General features: G+C 39.3%; 1 protein-coding gene across 1 annotated transcript in view; it reads right to left on the reverse strand.

Annotated features, from left to right (window-relative positions):
* Positions 1-13,418, reverse strand: part of ERP44 (endoplasmic reticulum protein 44) — a 92,909-nt gene that overhangs the window by 5,893 nt on the left and 73,598 nt on the right. Inside the window, exon 10 of the mRNA XM_080820723.1 lies at positions 12,721-12,862. Coding sequence (XP_080676849.1) covers positions 12,721-12,862 — 142 coding nt within the window. The remainder of the gene's footprint in view (positions 1-12,720; positions 12,863-13,418) is intronic.

A 13,418-nucleotide genomic window follows, 5' to 3' on the forward strand; every position in this document is an offset into this window, starting at 1 on the left:
ATGCACATAGCATCTAGTTACTATCTCCACAAATAGGATACATAATTTTTTTTGGTCAGACCCTCCACTTCCCCCTAACTCTTGCCAGCCACTGATCTGTTCTCTGTTCCTTTAATTTGCCTTTTCCAAAATGTCTTGTACTTGGAATCATACAGCATGTAACCATGAGACTGGCTTCTGGCATACTGCTTTTGAGATTCACCCGTTCTGTTGCATGTATAACTGTTCCTTTATTTACTGAATAGCATTCCACTGAGTGGATATACCACAATTAGTTTATCCTTTTACCCAATGAAGAGTATTTGGGTTCTTTCAAGATTTTGATGATTCTGAACAATGCTACTACAAACATTTGTACACAGGTGTTTGTGTGAACATTAAGTTAGCTTCTTTAGGATAAATACTGGCTTATATAGAAGGTATAATGTTTAACTTTTTAAACAACCTGCCAAAGTGTTTAGAGTGGCTGTATCATTTTGCAACCCCACCCGCAATGTGTAAGAGTTCCAGCTGTTCCATATTCTCACCTGGGGTATTATAAGTATTTAAATTTGGCCATTCTAAAAAATGTATAATGGGATCTCACTGTGGTTTTAATTTGCATTTCTCTAGTGTCTAATGATGTTGAACACTTCATTATGTGCTTACTTGCCATTTGTACTTTGCATTCTAACAGTATCTTTTATGGAGCAAAAGTTTTTAATTCATTGAAAGCCAATTACCAATTTTTTCATTTATGGATAGTGCTTTGGGCATACTAAGTCAGGTCAAAAAGAGTTTCTACATTTACTTCTAAGAGTTTTATAGTTTTACCTTTCACATTGAGGTCTACAATCAATTCTGAGTTAATATTTTATAGGAGCAGTTTCTTTCATGGAGATGTTTAGGTGCTACAGCACCATTTATTGAAAAGATTACCCCCTTCCATTGAGTTGCCTTTGCATCTTTAAAAAAAAAATCACTATTTGTGTGCCTATTTCTAGACTCTCTATTCTGTTCCACAGCAACACATACCTATTTCTTTCACAGATACTATGCTGTCATAAATATTTTAGCTATATAGTAAGTCTTTAAATTGGGTATTATGAGTCCTTTCTTTTTCAATTGTTTTGTTTCAATTATTCTGTTTTAACTTCCCATATAAATTTTAGAATCAGCTATATCTACAAAAAAATCTAATTAGATTTAGATTGAAATTGCATTAAAGCTGTAGATAAATTTGAGGAGCACTGACATGTAAACAGTACTGAGTCTTCCAATCCATGAACACAGTATGTCTCTCCATTAATTCTGGTCATCTTTGATTTCTTTCATTGGCGTTTTGTAGTTTTTATCATTAGATGTATACATAGTTTTTTTTTTTTCTTTCTTTTGGAGCCTATTATGAATGGTAGTTTAAACGTTTTTGGGTTTCCAAATGTTCATAGTTAAAACAAAGAAATAAAAGTGATTTTTTTTTAAAGGTGACCTTGTATCCTGCTGAACTCATTAGTTCTAGGAGCTTTCTTGTGAATTTACTGGACATTTCTACTACCTACACAATCATCCTACCTACAAAGGAAGATAGTTTCTTTTTAGTCCAAATACTTCTTATTTTTTTTTCCTATGGTACTTGCTAGGACTTCCAGTATCACACAACTGGTGAGGGTGAACATTTTTTTTCTTTTTAAATTCATTTAATTAACATAGAGCGTATTATTCATTTCAGAGGTAGAGTTCAGTGATTTGTCAGTTGCATATAACAACACCCAGTGCTCATTACATCATGTGCCCTCCTTAATGCCCATCACCCAGTTATGCCATAACACCCATCTCCCGTCTAGCAACCCTCAGTGTGTTTTTCCGAGAGTAGACATCTTTATCAAACAATAAAATACTTAGGAATAAATTTAGCCATGGAGGTGAAAGAGCTGTATATTTGAAAACTATAAAACACTGATGGAAGAAGACACAAATAAATGGAAAGATATCCTGAGTGAATGGACTGGAAATATTAATATTGTTAAAATGTCCATACTACCTAAAGCAATCTATAGATTCAGTGCAACCCCTACCAAAATTCCAATGGCATTTTTCATAGAAATAGGAAAAGTTCTGAAATTCATATGGAACCACAAAAGACCCTAAATATAGCCAAAGCAAAAGCAGTCTCAAAAAAAAAAGAACAAAGATGAAGGTATCACATTGTGTGATTTCAAAATATACTACAAAGTTATAGTAATCAAAACAGTATAGCACTGGTATAAAAAGACATAAACCAATGGATCATAACAGAGAGCCCAGAAGTAAGTCCACACAAAGTCAACTGATCTTTGACAAATGTGCCAAGAATACACAAGGTGCAAAGTACAGTATTTTTAATTTAATTTGAGAGAGACCATGAGTGGGGGGTGGGAGGGGCGCGAGGGAAAGAGAGAATCTTTTTTTTTTTTTAAACATCTGAGAGAAGAGAGAGTGTGGGGAGGGGAATGGAGGGGGAGGCATAAGCACCCACCGTGCTGAGCACAGAGCCTGATGCAGGGCTATTCCCATGACCCTGAGACTGCAACCTAAGCCAAAACCAAGAGTCAGCCACTTAACTAACTGACTGAGCCACCCGCACGCCCCTAGAGAGAGAATCTTAAGCAGGTCCCACACCCAGTGCGGAACATGATGCAGAGCTTGATCTCATATCCCAAGCCAAAATCAGGAGTCAGACTCTTAACTGAGTCACCCAGGCACCCCAAAGATGGTCTTCTAAATAAATGATGCTGGCAAAACTAGATAGCCAACAGCCAAAAAATTAAATTGGACCATTATTTCACACCATACACAAAAATCAACTCAAAATCGATTAAAGACTTAACTGTGAGACCTGACAAACTGTAACACTCTAAGAAAACATAGGGGAAAAGTTTCTTGATATTGGTCTGGGCAATAATTTTTTGGATATGACCCCAAAAGCACAGGCACCAAACCCAAAGACAAGCACATCACTGCATCCGACTAAAAAGCTTCTACGCAGTAAAGGAAACAGAGTGAAGAGACAACCTACAAACTGGGAGGAACTATTTGCAAACCATCTATCAGATAAGAGATTAATACCCAAAAAACAAAAGGAACAAAAATAACTCAAGAGCAAGAAAATAACCTGATTTTAAAATGGGCAAAGGACCTGAAAAGACATTTCTCAAAAGAAAACCTACAAAGAGCCAACAGGTACCTGGGACTGTTGTGCTCAGTATCATTAATCATCAGGGAAATGGAAATCACAACCAGAATGAGCGATCACCTGCTAGAATGGCTTTTGTCAAAAAGACAAAAAGTAAGTGTTGGCCAGGATATGGAAAAGAGGGAACCTTGTTCACTGTTCATGGGAATGTAAACTGGTATACTCACTACAGAGGTATGGATGGAGGCTACTCAAAAAATTAAAAATAGAACTACCATTATGACCCAACAATCCCACTTTTGGTTTATACCCGAAGGAGATCAAAGCATTGTCTTAAAGAGTTACCTTCACTCCCATGTTCACGGCATTACTCTTAATATCCAAGATATAGAAAGAACCCAAGAATCCATCTGCTGATGAATAGATAAGAAAAATATGTGTACACACACAGGAATATTGTTCAGTCTTAATGAAGTAGGAAATCCTGTCATTTACAACAATATGAATGAACCTGGAGGACACTATACTAAGTGAAATAAGGCAGACACAGAAAGACAAACACTGCACGATCTCACTTTCATGTGGAATCTAAAAGAGCAGAACTTATAAAAGCACAGTGTAGACGAGCAGTTACAAGGGACCAGAGCGGGAGGGTGTGGGAGGAAATGCGAAAATGTTGGTTAACTGTACAGTTTCAGCTACAGAAGAGTACGTTCTAGAAATCTAATGTAGAGCAATGTGACTATAGTTATTAATACCATATTATACACTTGAAATTTGCTGAGAGTGAGTAGATTTTAATTGTTCTCACCAAAAAAAAAAAAAAGGTAAGTGAGGTAATGGATACGTTAATTTGCTTGGCTGTGGTAATTATTTCAGTGTATACATACATCAAAATATCATGTTATATAATACAAGCAGTTTGGTCAACTATGCCTCAATAAAGCTGAAGAAAGGAGGGGAAGACAAGTAACTTGGAGTAGAGAAGGACCAATCTATGTGGCTTGAGGCAGATATCTGGAGAATGCAAACTAAGAGAGGTAGGGAGCACAATCAGATGATGAGAGTTGAAAGTCCTACCAGGTTCAGGCTACAACCTGTCACGGTAAATCAGAATCCCACCCATGCAGAAGTTACGGCACAGCAGAGGGAGAAGCTGGTATTGGGAGAGAAGGATGGAGCAGCTGTGAAGGGAGGAGCCCAGAGAAGAGCTTTTGGGCCCCAGAGGAAGGGAAGGGAGTAGCTAGCCCAGCACTTTCCAGCAGCGCGGGCCAGCTGTACCTCCTGCAACTCAGCTCCTGGTCGGGTTCCTGTAGTTTCCAGCACAAACCCCTCACTTTGAGCTCCACGGAGTGAGTTTCTGTTCCTGACAACTGCATGCCCTCCGACAGCAACAGAAGGTCCAACAGAACTTTCAATGAAGACAGAAAACGTTGTGTATCCGTGCTGTCAAATACAGTAGCCACTATCCACATACGGCCACTGAGCAGTCAGAGCACCTGAGACACTGACTTCTACATTCTACATCATTTTAATTAAAACCAGTATTCATACAGGGCAGGCAGCTGTCATATTGGACAACACAGCTCTGTGATTATTACCACAAGGGGTCAAAGACAAGAAGCACAATCAGAAAAAACAATGAAAGAGCCAAAAAAAGAAAAAGAAAAAAAAAAAAAAGGAAAACCATGATGGTGTGTCACAGAACTCAAGGAGAGGGTACTCCACGGCACCAGAAACAGCAAGAATGTCAAAAGAGTGTCAATGAGGACGAGTCTGGTAAAGTCCCGTTAGTAGAAGTGTGCTACTCATTTGTTCACAGGAAAACCTGGATTCAAACAACAGGTTAAATCATAAAACCCATACAAAGGCAAACTGGCCATTAAAAGTAAAAGAAAAAATTTAAATCACATGGGAAGATGTTTATAATGTGTGGACAAATTAAAAAGACAATTCATAAACTAGCATGGCCCTGATGACATTTATAAAACACAAGTGTCTAGATCTCTGGTTTGTGCATTTATGCATGATTTTTAATTTATTCCTTAGCATTTTATTAACTTCCAGAATTATTCAAAGAACATAAAACTTTTTATACTCAGAAATAAAGGAACAAATGACATGTTAAATGCACACATACACAGAAACAGTAAACATCACTGCCTGGTTCCTGATTTCAAGGGTATAAGTATTCAGTCTTTCACTATTAAATACAATAATTAGCTGCAGGTTCTTTATAAATGTTCTTTATCGGACTGAGGAAGTTTCCACATACTAGTTTATTAAGCATTTCTGCCATGAATGGATGTTGAATTTTGTCAAATGCTTCAGCATGTGTTAATGTGACCAATTTTTTTGTTATTCATTAATATGCTGAATTACACTGACTGGTTTCTGAATGTTGGATTAGCCTTGCACACTTGGGATAAACCCCACTTAGTTGTATATTGTTCTTTTTTTCTATATTGCTGGACTGGATTTCCTAGTATTGTTCACTCTACTTTTTAACTTATACAATAATGCACTATGGTAGTAAGAAAACAGTATTTTGCCCTTAAAGTTACTTAACCTCTTTGAGCGTCAGCTTTCTCATTTGTAAAATGAGAACACCACCTGCTTGCTTAATTGTACTGTTTTTTATAGTCTAATGACTTAGATTTGAATCTGATTATTTCCTGTAACAGGCAATATAGCCTTATCATAGTACCTACCATGTTATCAGACACAGTTTTAAGAGCTATAGATATACACATTCAATTAATACCCTATGAAGTAGATACTGTTAGCATTCCCATCTTACAGGTGAGGAAACTGAGGCATAGAGGCGGTAAGAAATCTCCCAGAGTGATATAACTGGTAGGTAACAGACTGGAATTACCATCTGAGCAGTCTCAATCTGGAGTCTGAGCACCTAACTAATCACCATTTTGCCTCTTTAGTGACTTGGCGTTAGTAAAGTTACTCAGTCTTTCGGAGCTTTAGTTCTTCATTGTAAAAGCAGAAATAATACCTGTTTTATATGCTTCTTACAGAAACTGAAAACACACACAAAACAGAAAGTGAAGCTGGTACAGAGCCTGCTGCTGTCCGAGTTTCAGGTTTATCTTGCTGGTAGGTCCAAATAAGGTAAAATGTAACGACTTGTAAAATATAAAGTACTTGTAAGAAGGTAATGCATGTCGGTTGAATGGTAAGTACATTCCGTGAGAGTAAAAATGGTGTTTAGGGACTCAGCCCACTGTGTGCACTGCCCCGTGGCTGACAGGAGAGACACATCCAGAAAAATCACAACTACAGAGGTGACTAGCACAGGAGGGGAACAATGGGGCGAATGGCTAGTTGATCAATACTAGGATATGTTCCCGATGTGCAGATGTTTATCCAAAGTAGTCAAACTCTTAAATGTAAAATAAGCAGATTAAGAGCAAATTAATCAAAACATTTATTGAACATCTAATGCTGTCACAAAGTAGCTGGTATAGCAAGAGATAAAAAAAAATCCTAAATAAATAAAATTTGCCTTTTAAGCAGCTTTCGCAGTACCTATTTTTTCCACTTAAAAAAGCCTCATTTGGCTGGGGGGCAGGAGCACCTAAATCATGAAGAACAAAATGAAATTCTCAGCATTAAAAGAGACCGAATGGTGACCTGGTTTAAAAAGCTGCTTCTACCTCTCCCTCCCAGTTCTTCATCATTACGCCCAGCTCCTGGTTTGCTCTCCAAGTTCAGGAGGCAGGCGAATTTGCCATGGCAGATGAGCAAGCTGCTGAGTTAGTGCGACATCTACCCTCGGTTTCCGTTCTGTCCCGCCCCTCTCATCTCCCCACCGCAGCCACCCCTCACGCCGCCAAAATGCAGCCCATCAGCTGCAGTCAGGTTCCCCAGACCGAGTAGTTTAAGGAATTATGGTAATTTTTGGTGATTTCGTGATCTGGGATAAATGACCTAGATCCCAGAGCTGGGGGACTCCTGCTCCCTTTTCCCAAGAGGGATCTGAGGCCTGTCTGCCCTTTCCCATGTCCGGGGCCCCAGCAGCACTATGTACGCACATTTCAGCAAAGGTACACACGGCACAGCATCCACTGGTCACAATTTTTTAGAAGGTGAGTTTCTCTTGAAAGTCCTTCGATAGCCTTCTGCCACACACCACCATCTATTTTCTCCTCCTGGGACTGTAGACCATTTCCTAGACCTGCCCTTATGTGCTCATAGCTTCCTAATACCCCCCATTCTTCTCCTCTACATGTAAAATCTATCCCTTTACATTTGGCAAGAAATCAATCTGGTCAATCTATAGAAAAAAAAAAAAAAGATTCACAGATCTGTGATTTAGTTTCAGGTACAAGTACTATCTCTTCAAACATCTTTGACATTCACACTTACACTGCTTTTTGTATGTACTGAAAATGGAACCACTTTGACAGGATGGGTTAAAAGCTTGGGACTTCGGTTCAATATGCTCGGACATGAATCCCAGGCCTCCCACTAGTTAGTTGTGTGGTCTTATGGGTTATGTTACCTCCCTAAGGCTCAGTTTCTCTGAAATAAGGGAGAGGTCAATAACACACTGGTAACATGCCCCCCTCCCCCAATGCCATGCCAGCTCTGGCGTGGGAGGAGACCATGTAGCATAAATCTGCTTTCTTGCTGCTTACCCCAACCACTTCCTCCAACTGACCCCAGAAATGCTGAGTTACTAAAAGTAATAGTAATTACAGTAATTTATGGAAACTGCTTATCATTTAAGCCTTAATTACCGTGCAGCACAATAACAATTATGCAAGCCATGAAATGTGTCAGATTCACTTTGCTACATATTTTGATTTTTAACACCAACATCTATTCACATAGGCTCAGTTTGTAGCTCATACAGCATGTGCCTCCTTACAATTAAAAAATATTAGAGTGAACAGTGCCTAGGAGGGAAAATCAGGCACCTAAGGGAGAAATTAAAGAAGTAATTTGTTTCAAAGAGCTTCAAGTGTAGTCAATTCTCTTATCTCCCTCCCTACTCACAGGACTGAACACTTGCAGGATAGAGGAGGACTATTTCCCATTTCCAGATTTCTCTGGAGAATCTTACTGGTGCAGTTTCTTTTTACACCAGGGCATAAGTAGAATGCTGCCAGCTGACAGATTAGCTTTTCCTGGTCAGGTGCCCACCTCTTGGTCCAGTCAACTAGGGCTGGAAGAGGGGGACTGGGTCATGTGATAATGAAGACACCTACTTGTGTTAGTTGGGTTCTGTGACCAACAGACCCCAAGATGGGACTGGAAGTGCCAAAGGAGCACTTAAATCTGACTTCAAAACTGGAGAAGAAAACTCAAGACAGCCAAGATGGAAATCCTCACAGACGTCCCTTGATGTGTAACACGGGGCTCCTAGAAACAAAAGCCAAAGTTGGGCATAGTCTAGTTGCCAACTGGTAGTAAAGTCAGTATCCTGTTGACTTCCACTAATATGAGACTTTGTAATTGGGGCTGCAAGTCTGCAGTGAAAGTAAAGAGGTAAACAACTGGAGATTTAGCCCCTGTGAGAGGTAGGGAAATGTGCTAGCAACTTCATATGAACAACCCACACAGAGGACAGGATTTTTAATGCCAAGCACAGTCTCTCTGCCTGGAAGCACTTGAGGCGGGACCAGACACTAGAACTACCCTCTTTCAAAAAGCTCATTCTTTAAGCTTGAGATTGTAGCTTCAGGAAGCAAGGCTAAGAAATGAGAGGAAGAGGACACCCAACCAGGTAAGACATTTCCATCAGCCCCACAGATCAATGCTCACGCTAGCTAAGGGAACTGTAGCAGTTCCACTGGGATGCTAGGGAGATCTGGACCTTTCATATGGCTTTCTGGGTCAACTCCTCTTCCTTATAAAACGCAGCACAGTCCTGCCTCTCATCTCCCTGCCTCATCACTCTCAGTAAATGATCTTGCTTCCCTAGCCACAGTTAAAAACAGGAACTGGACAGGAATGTCTGTGGTCTTCTGCTGCTGTCACTAACACCAGAATCCCCAAATACCCCCAAAGGAATGCACCCTTCCTTTCCTCTCTTTCTCATGGGAAAGGAAGAAGGTTCTTTCTTTTGCTTCTCATTCCCTCTGTGCCCCTTATGGCTCTGCTTGATCAATTTTTTGTCCTGTCTTTACAGTAACTCTTCAATCCATTTGGTTCTTTCCCACAAGCACTTAATCATGGCTAGTTTCTTGTACTCTAAGGGGGTAGGGGGAAAAAAAAGAGAGAGAGAGAGAAAGTAAAGCCAAAACCTCCCTTTATCCTGTCTCTCTGGACCTATCCCCTTAGTTTTCTTTCCCTTTAGAGGCCAGCTTCTTGCAACAATTTTCATCACCAAATCTCCATCTCCTCACCAAACAGTACTCTTTGATTCATGTAATACAGCCTTTCCAGGGAGCAAATCTAACAGATCTTTCATCCTTCTGATTGAGCAGTCCTTCCTGCTTAAAGTGCTCCTCCATATTACTCTTCTCTGGTTTTTCATTCATTTCTTTGATTTCTCCTTCTGAGTCTTTCACACATGTTCCTTCTTCTGTCCTCTCCTTAAAGGCTGGCGTTCATCAGGGTCCCATTTTCAGCCCTGTGCTAAATCATCTCATCTGTTTCAATAACTTCAGCTACATTCTTAGGTGTTTAAGACCCCGCCCTTATCTCCCTATTGAATCCTGGAGCCATTTCAACTACCTACTGGAAACTCCTCCTTTGTGGCCCCTGGAACCTCAAATTCAGTGTGCCAGGAAAGAAAACTCATTTTCTTTACCACAAGGCTGCTCCTCTACTGAGTGCTCCAGCTCGGTTAATGGCTAACCCACTCAGCTGTGCAAGTCAGATTCCTGGCCATCACTCATCGCTCTCTTCACCCATTTATTAAGATACCAAGTCCTCCTATTCCACTTACAAAATATCTTGAGATTCCTGCGTCTCTCTAGCTTTAGTTCTACTGCCAGAACTTATTTAGGTAATTTGTTCATTCAAGATTCATCAACTTGTTATCGATCAACTCTTGTTTGGATTACTGAAGTCTCCTGGATTCTATTTTGACTCCCTCTCATCTAGTCTAGTCTCCAGTTTATAGCCAGAGGGATTTTTTTTTTTTTTTAATAACCTTCGGATTCAAACTTATCGTTGACTCTTCAGAGTTTTCAGGATAATGTCAAACTTCCCTAACACATCGTAGGGCTTTCAGGAGCTAACCGGTGCATGCTTCTCATGCCCCTCCTGTCCACACATACTCAGCCACAGTTTCATTCTTATCTCTGCCAGTATCCCCCATCCCTCTTCTCCAAGCCCTGTCCCCTTCTCCATCCATAATAAGCCTGTACAGAACTTTAGGACCCACCTCAGGCATCCACATCTCCAGAGCCTGGACCCAGTACCTCCCTGTTGAGCTCTGTCAGAGCCCTTCTCACGTCATAAAACACAATTGCCTGTTGCCCTACTTGTCTCCTTTCTCTACTTGGCTGTGAGTTCGTTGAGGGCAAGGACCCAGTCTTAGTAAACTTTGAACCACTGGTTTATATGACTTGGTTTATATTATATAATGGCTGTCATATAGAAGACCGGGATCTCATTGATATGTGGAATTTAAGGAAAAAACAAAACAAAACAGAGGAGCCTAGGGGAAGGGAGGGAAAAAAAAAACAAGACAAAAACAGAGACAAAGACAAACCATAAGAGACTCTTAGAATCATAGGAAACAAACTAAGAATTGCTGAAGGGGGAGAGGGTAGGGAAGATGGGGTTACTGGGTGATGGACATTAAGGAGGGCATGTGATGTAATGTGCACTGGGTGTTATATAAGACTGATGAATCACTGAACTCTACCCCTGAAACTAATAATACACTATATGTTAATTAACTGAATTTAAGTTTTAAAATAACAATTTAAAAAACTCACCAACTAACAAATAGAAGAAATGTGGTATATCTATATAATAAAGTTTTATTTGGTAATAAAAAGGAATGAAGTGCCAATATTTGCTAAAATATTGATGAACTTTGAAAAAGTTATGCTCAGTTAAAGAAGTCAGACACAAAGGATAACAAATTGTATGATTCTACTTACATGAAATATCCATTAGAGACAAATTCACAGAAACAGAAAATGGATTAGTGGTTGCCATGGGCTGAGGGGAGGCAGAATGGGAAATGACTGCTTAATGGGTTATGGGATTTCTGTTTAAGATGAAGAAAAAATTCTGGAACTAGTACTAGTGATCGCTGTGTAACATTGTGAACATCATACCACCAAATTTTACTCTCTAAGATCGTTAAAATGGTAAATTTTATGTTAGATGTATTTCACAATAAGAATTTACAAAAGACCTACATAAGTATTTAATGAGTTAATAGGCTAAACGTTATTCTTTCAAGCATAGGTAAAGTAAAAAGAACAAATATTTGTTAGTACCTTATGGTTCCTAACACAACCGTCATCTCTCATTAACTTTCATAGCAATCCCATCAGGTAAATTATACCACCAACCATATTTTAAGTGTAAAGAAACAAGATCAGAGAAGTTAAGTGACTTGCCCAAGGCAGTACTCAAATCTGGGTCTGCTAAGCAGTAAGACTGAGAATCTTCTATCAAACAACTACATCTCTCTAATGAAATAGTGAGTCATGAGTGAGGTAATTCATTCTGCAGCAGATTTCAAATCATCCTCTAACTGTGCAATTTAATCTCTGGACATAAAACAGGGTACTTAAATAAATTTAAAAGAAGAGGTCTAGTTTTGTTTTTTTTTTTTTAAAGATTTTATTTATTTGAGAGAGAGAGAGAGAGCATGAAAGGGGTGAGGGGCAGAGGGAGAAGCTGGCTCCCTGATGAGCAGAGGGCCTGATGTGGGACTTGATCCTGGGACTCCAGGATCATGACCTGAGCCGAAGGCAGTTGCTTAACCAACTGAGCCACCCAGGTGCCCCAGAAGAGGTCTAGTTTGAATTAATACCTACTGCTTAAAACTTTCATACATGAAGAAACATCTCCATTTTTTAACCACTGTATTTAACATCTCCAAAAGCAGATAAAAATCTACTATCTGTTGTAGAGATAGGGGTAACATATTTATTTATACTATGAAGAGCTGCAAATGGAGAATGGAGAACGGAGTCAGAAACCCTACCTGTTCCTGAAAGGTTCGTGCTCATACCCATAGACAGGCCTCGCCGTGGCCATCTTCTGGGTCTTACACACCACAGTGGGCAGTGATACTACCAATTACCTTTAACCTGACCTGGGGCTAGAATCTTTTCCTCGACAAGCTGACAAACACCACGCTCAATTCAGAATTAACTTCTGGAAGGGCAAACATTTTCTTTCAGAGATTCATTCCCAAGCATTAAGATCACCTAATTCTGGCATTTCTATAGGAATATATCAGAACTCTCACAATTATACCACACTCTAGAATGAAAAATAAAATCTTCTCCATCCAAATAACAAAGTATTACTGGTTCAACACAGGATTATTTAAAATGTTCAAACAATGGTTTTAAGTCCATTTTTGAGACACGTATCAGTAATTTAAGAAGAAAAAAGAGAATACTTACAATACATCCCTGAAGTCTCCAAACACATACATGTGCCTAAAGCTGTCAATAGCTATGACAGGACAGTCTGCTGGAGTTTTCTGTATGTGCAAAAGTGGATGTCTAAATTTGTCACAGTCCGCATGCAAAAAGTTTATTGTACCTTTATAGGAAACAGAATTTAGAGAGGCAGATTAGAATTTTCTTGACTGTAGTCTCATAAGATTAAGTTCATGAAAAATGATATAATTAACTAACTAATTAAAAACCAACATGCTTTAGAGTAATATAGATCACAAAAACTTCAACCTAAATATTACATTTGAAATAGGTAGAATTTAGTGCTTAGGGCAGGGTACAATTTCCTGAGAAATTATATGAACTCAACCTGAATTCAAATGCTATGGTGAGTTTTTTTTTATTTTCCTTGAATGGGCAATTACCTATCCAGGTCTCAGTTGTGAGCAAGTTCATGAAACTGACAATGCACTGTTCTCAAGGGCTCATCTTCACTTCCTCAAGGATGCCCTTCCGTACCTACTGGTTGACACTTAATATAATTCAGCCCCAAAACACTTATTACGTGACTAATAAGAGCAGGGCTCTACACAGTGCCCTGAATTTATTCTCTCACTACACAGGAAAAGTAGGTAAAAAACTCAAACTCTTTTCTGATGGTTTGGAGAACCCTGCAAGGAACTAGTCAACTTCCTTTCATT

Source organism: Martes martes (assembly GCF_963455335.1).
Source record: "Martes martes genome assembly, chromosome: 12".
Lineage (NCBI taxonomy): Eukaryota > Metazoa > Chordata > Mammalia > Carnivora > Mustelidae > Martes > Martes martes.